The following is a 10,561-nucleotide window of genomic DNA, read 5'->3' on the forward strand; positions in this document are numbered from 1 at the left end:
ACCATGCAGTCAATCTATTGTGTTGTTTTTTTTTTATAATGGAGGTTTGTTCAATGGATCTAAACTACTGTAGAGTTGCAGATCGCATTACTGCCACAGAGATCATTTTGAATTTGAGATACAAGGTTATGAAAATCAAACATCCAACAGTGCATCTAAGTCTCTTCAGTGCATTTCTGTCTGTGCAAATATGTAAAATGTAGTACAAAGTGGCAAATGATCTGCACACAATTGAAAAAAAAACATTTAGTTTTTTTTTTTTCTGGAATGCAAATTGCACAAGTGGTGTTTTATAGCACACAGTACTTTGTTTTTAGCTAAAGCATGTCGACGGCATGCAAAGCCAAGAGCCTTTTAAAATAAAAGAGCCATACTGTACTATCCTCTGGTCGAGCCTTACCTTCTGTCTGGGTTTCCAGCCTGCTGCCACTGCAACAGTTTAGGCTTGCATGATTACAAAGACATCTCATCAAACAAAATACATCTGCAGGTCCTGATCAGTCAAAAAACATGATGTAACTGCCCCTTAACAGTGAATTCTGGAAACCACTGTAAAAGTAACAATAGCATCAACACAAAAGTTTAAGAATGGTTTTCAGTGTCACTTTATTATTATAAAGGAAAAACAGCACATAAGCGTATACGCTGGATAATGTCAGAGGGTTTATAATCATTCGAACGCCCAAGGTTTCTTCTCAGTCTGGACAACATTATCATATTTGGACAACTTTGGGATTCCAAATGGCTCTGATCATTATTGTATATAGTGTTCAGAAACGGGAAACCTGTATAATTACAACTTTTATCTTGACAGCCGGTGATGGCCAGAAACTAAGTCACTTTCTAGCAAATACCTGTAGAGTGGGTAATGAGGCTTCTGCTGCCATCTATTGAGAGCCCAGGGATTTGCACTTGACCTGTACAATGGGTTCTGCTCTGTTACATGACTGGTTGAAAGCATTAATCATGTACACAATGAAAACAAATGCAAATCTATACAGCTGTGCACAAAAGGCAATACAGGGTGAAGAAGCCCAATGTGGAGGATGTGCAAAATATACCAAGCTATGATGCAGAAATAGTTCAATGCAAAAACAAGACAAACTGTCAAACTGTCTGGTAGCGAAATGTTCTGAAGCCTGTAACACAGTCAGTCATTACATTCAGAAAACTTGATGCACACACAATCACAGTTAGGGGATATTGTAAGACAGTGTAAATCTTCTATCTATCTATCTATCTATCTATATATATATATATATATAATATAATATAACAGATAATGCATAGTTTTCTCCAAAATACTTACATCCTTAACCGCGTTTTCAAATACCCACGGAATCCCTGCCAACAACCCCATGCAGATGTTCCTTCAATCCTGCTAACCTACCTGGTGCAACCCATAGTGAGCCAGTTACATAATAGAGCCCCACGTTTTTCTAATAATGCGATTTGTATTTTATTGAAAGTTCAACAAACTTCTGCTGACCTGGCTGGACCACGTTAATCCCTTTCGGTTATTTCAATTCCCGTTATGTTTTTCTCTTTAGTTATAGCATTCAGAACTATTCAGACAATCCTATGTGTAGTGCGGAATGTAGAAATACTAGACCAAACTGAAATTCAATGACAAAAAAGGCTTCTAGTCGAAACGTTATTGAATTTAATATCAATATTTCTAATCCCTTCAGTTATAAACACATTATTCTGTTAATTAAGGATTTAAAATAGAATACTCTAAACAATGCAGACTTAAACCCATCTCCGAGCACCATTATTTCAATAAATACGTACATATTGCATCACACAAATACCGTCATCAAACCTTTCTGAACAATGTTCTTATTTTCCTAATATAATCATAACTTCATACAAAAATATACATTTGGCTGATTTAAGAATTTGGACACATCCTGTATTACAAATTTCTGTTTTTACAAAAATATTTTAGCTATACATATATTTTTTTTAACTCTATACACCTAATAACATGAATATAAACTTAACATGCTTCGTTATTAAAAAAAAAAACAAGCAGTCACACGAGGGGTTAACAGTTACAAATACTTTGGGTTTTCATCCTTCCCATATCTTCTGAGGTATTGAATTGCAGAGATCACACTAACATTTGCCAGCAAAGCTGAAAAAAAAAAAATGTTTTGAATAAAAAAAAAAAAAAATGCTTTTCTATACTTCCAGTCACACTTTTTTGAAACTCTGGGGGCTATCTCACCCATCATTTAAATTGATGAAAACATAATCAATCACTAACTGTATATGCATATCTCTTGCAGTAAAGAAATCCACTAAAAATATATGCAGAGTACAATATTGGTAAGAACATTTAAAAAAAAAAAAGACGAAAAAAACATACTGCATATCTTTAATGATTTGATGAAACGTGGGGAAAACTAAAGCACCAGAGATGCACTGTAGAACATTACAGTAATAATAATAATAATAAATAATAATAATAATAATAATAATAATAATAATAATAATAATCATCTTACATACCAGTTTTCCACAAGTCTGGAGAATGTGGATTAGCAGATTTAATTACCCAGGATGCAAAGGCTATGCAAACTAAACCCATGTCAGACGGATCAAGAGTCATAAGGACATTTCCTTTTCCTGAAAACAAACAATAAACAAGAAAGTACTGTTAATTCAAATTTTAAATGACTGTTTTCAAGTAGCAGTAATTATTTAGACAAGCTCATTGTTTTAGGCTCCAACGTAACTTTGATTGTTAGTTGTCCATAACGCTGTGCTTAGTGTGTCTCTAGTTTTCTGCAACTAGCCACCCAGGGCAGGATTAGGGTCTGAACAGATGGGCAGTAACAAATCCTGTGAAAAAGTAACAGTTTAAGTTGACCAGAAAAAGAAAAAGGTTCAATTATTATTTTTTTACAGGGCAAGTCTAAACTTTTGGTGGTAATTTTAAATAGTTATTACTCTGACCACTGGCTGTTTTATTTAAGTTATTGGAAGGCTGCAGACTAGTGTACCAGTAGAACAGAGAGCAAAAATAGACATTAAAGCACATGTCTGTCAGAGAACAGAGCTGGCAAATTCTAAACTGTTCCTTCCAGGTTCCAGTATAAAACTGGGCGTCTTGGATGAGCTGTGACTTTCCAGTAGGAGGATGGCTCTTGTTCAGTATGCTATGTGCTCTTACTCAGACAGCACATGCCTGCCAAATACACCAACAGCTAGTCATTCGTGGAAACCTGTTCTGTGTGCAAGTGAATGTGTGGTTCAATGTGTTTCAGTAACAGGATATAATAGCCTGCACATATACTCTACGGTATATTCAAAAAATGTGCATGCTGTGATTTATCCTATGGGCATGTTTAAGCATTATGGTATGGTAGCACAGAACCCCTTATGGAACAAATCTATAGTATTCCTATAAGATACTACAGGATTCATATAGTGCCCTATAGTATAGTACTGTACTATATTATTATGTAACTTTATAGTATTATATAGTGTTTCTATAGGATTCTATAGTAGTTTATAATACTATTGTAGAATAATTTTGGTCTTCTAAAATACTACTATAAATACCAATTACATTATATACTATTGCTAAGTCTGTAGTAATTTTATAGTAACTTATTCCATGGTTGAATGTTTATAGTTATGAATGAATTTCTATAGGTTATGGAGATTTAGGGGTATGCAAGCACCACTAAACTTAAATATAAACCGCTGACTAAGCACAAAATGTAGTTTGCTAAATGTATTTAAATCAATAAGCTCTCCAAAATATATATAAAAAAGAATTGTAAATATATGATGTAAGTATATATATATATAAGGGAATAATTTTAGCGCAACTACATTAAAGACAATGATAGGCGTCTCGCCAAACTGTACTAACTGAGTTGAGACCTTCAATGGAAACTGAATCAAAACTAACAGAAAACATACAAATGCTTACTTGGTACTGCTGCTGCCACTCTAGCCTCAGCTGACTTTCTTGTTTGTTCTTCAATATATCTCAGTACCTCGTATTCAGGGAATTTTATTTGCAGTGCAGAGAGATCCTGGTTTTCATTCTTCCCAGCCCTGGATGGATGCAACTTGTTTTTGGGCTGTTCCTCTGTTTTGTCCCTCTGCACCATGCACATGATGCCTGCAAGGGCTTTTTTAATCCCTGTAGTGAAATGTCTTCTCCGCAGCGATGTGGTGAACATCCCAAATAAATCTCCCTCTCTTTCTTTGTTACTGAAGAAGTAATCATACGCCTCTGGGACAGACACGAAAGTGGCTTCATGATCACTATGGTCAACACGTGTCACTACATGTATAGGGCCAGAGTCTTCCTCGCTTTCGTCTTCATGAAGATCCTCTCCGTCTTCTTCAGGGAAAAAGTAATCGTACATCTCGGGGACGGTCAGAGCCTTGTCGAACGACCTTGAGAGTGGGAAAATAGGTGCAGGTGTATTCCCCTCACTCCGCACCTCACCTCCTGCCTCAAACTCAGAGAAAAAGTAATCATACATCTCAGGTACGGAGAGATTGCACAGCTCCTGATCCTTAACTGACATGGTTGAGTGTTCTGTATTAGAAACAGGGCATGCATCATTTCCATGTCGACTGCGGCCGAAAAGATACCCAAAGATTTCGGGTATTGAAATCTTAAAGCTCTCTTTGTCAGGTAAGTCTGAGGCAGAACAAATAAGTGGAGGAACTACAATTGGGTTACTGCTGTCTTCAAGGCTTGGACGATTCACAGCAGAGAGACAAGCATTTTTAGCTTCATCTTTGCAGGACTGCAAGAGAAGACATTCGTTGACATTGCGTTCATTTTGTTTACTTGCTTGGATTTCTAATGCTCTTAATGACTTCACGCTTATATCTTTGCAAATCCCACCAAAACATTTTTCATCCACAGATTCTGAAGGAGCTGTAGTCGGGTCAGGGATTCCAGCTCCTGCAAACTGTGCTGCCTCTTTCAAACCGGTTTCTGATACTCTCCTCCACAGCTGAGCCTCATCATTCTCACTGAAACTGGAGGTTATGGGAATATCTTGCGGTTCTACAAACTGCATGAAGTCTAGAATGCGATCTGCTTTAGTTTCCTGCATTGGTAAAAAGTCTTCTGAATCTGAAGTAACTGAGATATCATTCCCATAAGATGTATCACGCCTGTCGTCTTCCAGATGTGTGGAATACCCACAATCTGCTGTGTCTGAAACTTCTGGCTTTGTGTTTTCATGCACAGGGACCTCCCTTGCTTGCTTACTATTGTTCAGCTCCTTGATATATAAAATATCATTTATTGTCAGCTTTTCCATCACGTCCCAGAACCGTGAGATTGCATGAACCTGGGGTGGCTTCGCTACATTTGAATGCTCAGCTGAATTTCGGCGCACTGCTCTGTCTTGAATGACAGCACATGGCTTTGAACCTGGATTACTGGCAGTATCATCTACTTCACTCTTGCCAGCATTATGCTCCTGAACATAGGAATCGCTGGAATCCGCAGAATGTAAAGTATCTTTGAAAGATATGTGATTCTGCTGGACTTCCTGCAGGTGCAAAGAGGCCCCTTCTGCTGCCTTGCTGAACCCGGTTGCATTAGCTGGTTGTGGGTGCGTTGGATCACTGGGTGCTGGGGCTTTTGAAATATCTGGATTTATAATCTGCATGGGGTGCTCACCTTTAAAAACTGTTCCATCGATTACATGGTCTTTCCTGTTACTTTCTTGCACAGGCACAAAGTCACTCGTAACTGAAGCCCTGAATGTAATGTATGAGCTATCGCCTGAGAGTTCATCAAAGGCAACTTCATGGGTCATATCACTTATATTCACGCCGGCTGTAACTGCACAATCCATTGAATTTTGCTGACATGTGTTGTACTGTGCAGAGCTATTTGAAATGGGAGCCCCAAACGTGACACACAAGCTGTCATTCAGATCAGAACTGTGTGAGCTTTCTTCTGGTTGTTTATCTAGAGCTGTGGGATTACTGGACACTGCTTCACGTATGATATCAGTAACATAAGCAGTGTTTACTAAGGTATTTTGTTTTGCAGTGACATCTGGCAAAACCTTTCTGGGTGCACTGTCTTCATCTCTGGTCTGGCTTTTGTCTAAAGCAGAATGAATGCTCTCTGTCGGAACCATTTCAGTAGGGCAACCTTCTCTCTGCAGCCCTTCACTCCTGTCTTCACACTGGGGGTTATTGTTAACAAGTGTGGTTAATCCAGACACTTCTATCCAAGTCTGTGACTCTTGAACAGTGTCATCTCCAGCTCCAGCTGCTATGCCGGTAGGTTCATCTTTTGGGACGTCTGTTTGTGGATTTGCAGAAGGCGGCATATTGTCACTACAGGTTAACTTCATTCCTGCATGCCAACATTCTTCTTTTTCTTCTTGCATTTCATTTCTGTTTCCACACTGGTCACCATTAGTGACCCCTTTTGATCCAGACTGCTCTGTCCAGCTCTGTAAATCTTGACGGTTTTCACCTGTAACGTCCCCAGAAGCCTTGGCTATCAGCTGATGATTTGTCGGGGCTCCTTGTGTATCCATGTTCTCTGTGATGTCATTACGGGCTAGTTCCATCCCGACATGCCAACATTCTTCTTTTGGTTCCGGAGTTTCATTAGAGTTCTCACACAGGGTGCTTCTATCAGGTCCCTTTGACACAGAAAGTTCTATTTCAGCTGCACCCTTTAATGCATTGCCTATCGATTCTTCTACTGGAGGGTTTGTTTGCGCATTTGAAGAAGTTTTAACATTCTCAGTGGAGTCACTGTGAATTAGTTCCATTCCTATAGGCCAGCATGCTTCTTCTTGTTTGAGCACTTCAGAATAAGTACTGTTTGCACCTTGTTCATTGCTGGCTGGCACTGCTGATCCAGACAGATCTGTCCAGTTCTGTAAGTTTTGAATGGCTTCTCCTGTTGAAACATCCCCACATACATGATCTTTTAGCTGATGTATAGTGCAGTCTTCTTCTGTATTCTCTGATATCTGAATGGAGGGGTTATGGGTTGGTTGTACTTCTACAGACCAACAGTTTTCTTCCTGTAGAAATTCATTACTGTTTCCACTCTGGTCTTTACTAGCTGTCCTTGTGGATCCGGATGCCAGCTCTGTCCAGTTCTGCAAACCAGCCTCATCTCCTGCTGAAGCATTCTCTTGAGTGAGGTCTTCTTGTGCATTGGCCAAACACTCAAAGTTCTCAGTTGAGTCTTCATAAGTTAGCTTCAAACTCATTGGCCAACATTCCTCTCTGTTAGATGTCCCTGTTGATCCCGACTGCCCTAATTGTGATGTCTCTACACGTTCTCTATGGGAATCATCACCTTGCTTAGTATATTCCTCCTCACAGGCTGTGTGACATGGTTTATCATCGTAATTACTAGTCTGGGGTGAGCTTGGCTGGTTCCTATAACCATGTACCAGAAAAGATTGGTCCTGCATTGCAGACTTCTCTTGACCTGTAAATTCCTTAAACTTTTCCAGGAACCTGTTGACAGTCTCCAGGTCCATTTCCTCGTCGCTGCCCGACAGGACATCTTCCCCTGTGTAGCTGCCATATTGGGAGGTGTAGAAGGGCTGGTCTTGCTGACTGGGAGAGCCTGAGAAGTCTGGAGGGTCGATTATGGAGAAGTCAGGCAGTGTGGTTTCCACTGAGCAGGTGTGAAGCCTGACTGGCCTTGTTCTGCTGGGGGGCGTGGCCAGCTCAGAATCATCAGCATCACTCAAACACGACTCTTCTAACCCGGCCAGGGAAGGCTGTGATAAACTGCATTCCTCAGATTCTGTTAGAAAGGCGTCCCAGTCTTTGTCAGATATGTGAACGCTGTAGTCAAAGTCATCCATTCTGTGGGAAAGCAGTTAGCCAGTTCCGCACCTACAAAATTCAATAAAATATCATATTTAATGCGCGCACCTGTGTAAAATACCTTTTAGTCCACTTGTCACTGTACCAACAAAAAATCATTTGTATAAGAGGTTCTTGTCTGCAAAATCGACTTCTCTACAAAATCATGTTGTTATTGCTGTCATTTTGATAAAAACATGTGAAGCTGAACCTGTGTTCCCTCTTTCAGTCTGAAATTCCTTTGTGTAATTCCAGTTACTCTGTACTGTTTTTACAATAGAACACTTAGGGACACATTGTAATTTGTAATTATTTCTTGTGTTTTCCTATTAAAAAAATAATAATGGGAGTGAAATCATCATTTTGTAGAAAAGATGCACATGCTGTAGCATAGCAAATATAGTACAGTGTTTGTACTAACTAAATAAGCTTATAGATTAATAACGTTTTTCACCTCTGCTTTTATAATGTTAACAGGGGCAGTAATGAGAAAAGGGCAGAATGCAATAGACAAGGGCTGGAGTGAGTGTGAGATAGCATTGCTGTGTGGGAACTGAAACATGAACACTCCAATGAAGTGACGTTCTCAAACCAAGAAAGCGTGATCAGTGACCTCCTTCCAGCTGATCTTTCACTCTACTTCTGCATTACTGTGCTGTCCCCTTGGATCCAAAGAAGTAGCATTCCTTAAACACGATACCTTTTTTTTACATGCAACAAAGACTTTTAGGGTTTTTTTGGTTCATATTTGGTCATTAGATACATTTATAGAGCTTTTTACCATTGTTTACAATTTTATTATTATTATTATTATTATTATTTATTATTATTATTATTATTATTATTATTATTATTATTCTATTATTATTATTATTCTTTACAGTACTATATTTCTGATGTACCACAATGTTCCTAAACATAGTTTAGTTATGCTTCACTATGCATATGTTACGATATGGTACACTGCCATCAACTCTATAAGGGTGCATTTAACGATCCTAACATCACCAGACATGCCCTGGTTGAAAACAGAACACAATAACTTCCAGAAATGCACACAGTGAACACACAATCTGAAACACTAAATGCATAGCAATGCTGTAAATAAGGATTAGTGAAATTACTCTGGACTTTAGGCTTGCTTTTATCACAACATTGTGGTAAAGAACAAGACAGTCAAATAGAAAGTACTGATGAAAAATGTAAGCTGTGAAAGCCTGTAGGATCTTACAGGCTGGTATATATTTTAAAACAGCTTTTAGTCTCTCTTACCTGCCTGTTTCATGCACCCGGAGTGTACAGAAATCCATTCAGTGTGCTACAGCAACGTCACAGCAATGCATGATGTGCCCTCCAAACAGTTTGCCCTTTACTGTGATGGCTACCCAGTCCCACTAACTTGTTATAAATAGACCAAAACTCAAGTCACATGGAGTGACCACCCAGGCTAATACTGTGCCAACGGAGATATACCATTTCAGTGCCTTAAATAGAGTATAACACTGGGATCACACAGATCTAAACAGAGAAGGGTCTAAATACCACCACTCTAGACTTAATAAAGGCACTCTTTTATTAGTGATGGTAACGAGAAGGTCAACTCATCACCCCTGGGGGAAGGTGCCAATGGGAAGATGTGACAGAGCATAGGTTGTGCACATGGGTGCACGTGTGCGTGTGGGTGAACGTTTGGTGGCTGGCAGCCATCTTGGTTGCAGACTGTCCCTTCACCAAGATGGCTGCCAGGCACCAAACCTTCACCTCCCCCACACACACTCGCTACTCACTATGCTCTGTCACAGAAGAATAAAGAGTTTAATGGTGGCAGTATTCTGAGCCACCATTGTTTAGATCATTAAAAAAAAAAACAAGAGTCTCAAATATATAGTGTTAATAACATGAACGGTATGATGGTGGAAGGGTCTTTAAAATTCAATGGTGCAGCCAAATGTCTGCCAAACCCGGTATAGGACCACCGTTTAAAGAAGCCAGCCTTTTTATTCTCTGGTGAACTTACAATACATAACAGTCAACTATATTAAATCAGTGCATCACACATAAAAAGATAACTAGAAGAAAATGTAACTATTTTTCATTACAAAGAAATCCAGATCATGCAGGTCAATAGCTTATGACAGGAAATGAGTTACAGTGAGTATCATTTGCCTTTGAAAAAATACCTTTTACATCAAATATCGGATTATGTTTGTCGTCTACAGGCTGGGAAGTAATTGAGGAAACACAGGTGCCCAAAAAGGACACGAAATTGCACTCCCCAACTGGGTACTCGGGTTAAACAGGCTCTTCCTCAAGACCAAAGCACTGGTCGTGTTACACAAAACTGTCAAACAGGTTTTCCTGACTCTGCGAAGCACTGATTGTGATTAATTCCGTACCTGACAGTTATTATGCAAGGCGTGCGGAGGATTGCACTGACAGCGTGTGAACGTGGATTACTGGCAGTGCTCATGTGTCTAGGCTTGCAGAGAATTTAAGAGGTTCTGCAGCTGGTGTAGCAGTGAACAAATCTTAAAGCTGATCACTTTAAATACATTGCTTCTCATCGTTTTCCCTATTCCTTGATACGGTACATGTGTACCAGAGATGGTACTATAGGAAGACTCCTATTGCATAGCAGATTCACCCATTCCAGGTTTTAATAGGAGCTTGGTTAGCCACAGTAACAAGCTTGTGTGTGTCTTTTTCAGCT

The 10,561-nt window shown here is 39.3% G+C and overlaps 1 protein-coding gene across 2 annotated transcripts; it reads right to left on the reverse strand.

Annotated features, from left to right (window-relative positions):
* Positions 1-589: 589 nt before the first annotated feature.
* Positions 590-9,213, reverse strand: LOC121329392. 2 transcript variants are annotated; one of them, XM_041274977.1, is made up of 4 exons: positions 9,124-9,213; positions 3,950-7,881; positions 2,518-2,634; positions 590-2,140 (listed from the first exon to the last, which is right to left on the reverse strand). In XM_041274977.1, the coding sequence occupies exons 2-4, from the start codon at positions 7,848-7,850 to the stop codon at positions 2,058-2,060; spliced, it is 4,101 nt and encodes a 1,366-aa protein (XP_041130911.1). In that variant the 5' UTR covers positions 7,851-7,881; positions 9,124-9,213; the 3' UTR covers positions 590-2,057. The 2 variants fall into 2 exon arrangements, with proteins under 2 accessions (XP_041130911.1, XP_041130912.1); XM_041274978.1 differs by lacking the exons at positions 590-2,140; positions 2,518-2,634 and adding an exon at positions 2,700-2,850.
* Between the last annotated feature and the right edge of the window lie 1,348 nt (positions 9,214-10,561).

Source organism: Polyodon spathula, chromosome 16, assembly GCF_017654505.1.
Source record: "Polyodon spathula isolate WHYD16114869_AA chromosome 16, ASM1765450v1, whole genome shotgun sequence".
Lineage (NCBI taxonomy): Eukaryota > Metazoa > Chordata > Actinopteri > Acipenseriformes > Polyodontidae > Polyodon > Polyodon spathula.

Coding starts and splice junctions, on each gene's coding strand:
- LOC121329392 (XM_041274977.1), bottom strand. CDS start 7,850: ATGGATGACTTTGACTACAGCGTTCACATATCTGACAAAGACTGGGAC. Junction 2,635..3,949: donor AGTGGCAGCAGCAGTACCAA/GTAAGCATTTGT, acceptor GTTTGTTTTCAG/GAAAAGGAAATGTCCTTATG. Junction 2,141..2,517: donor TCCAGACTTGTGGAAAACTG/GTATGTAAGATG, acceptor TTTTTTTTTCAG/CTTTGCTGGCAAATGTTAGT.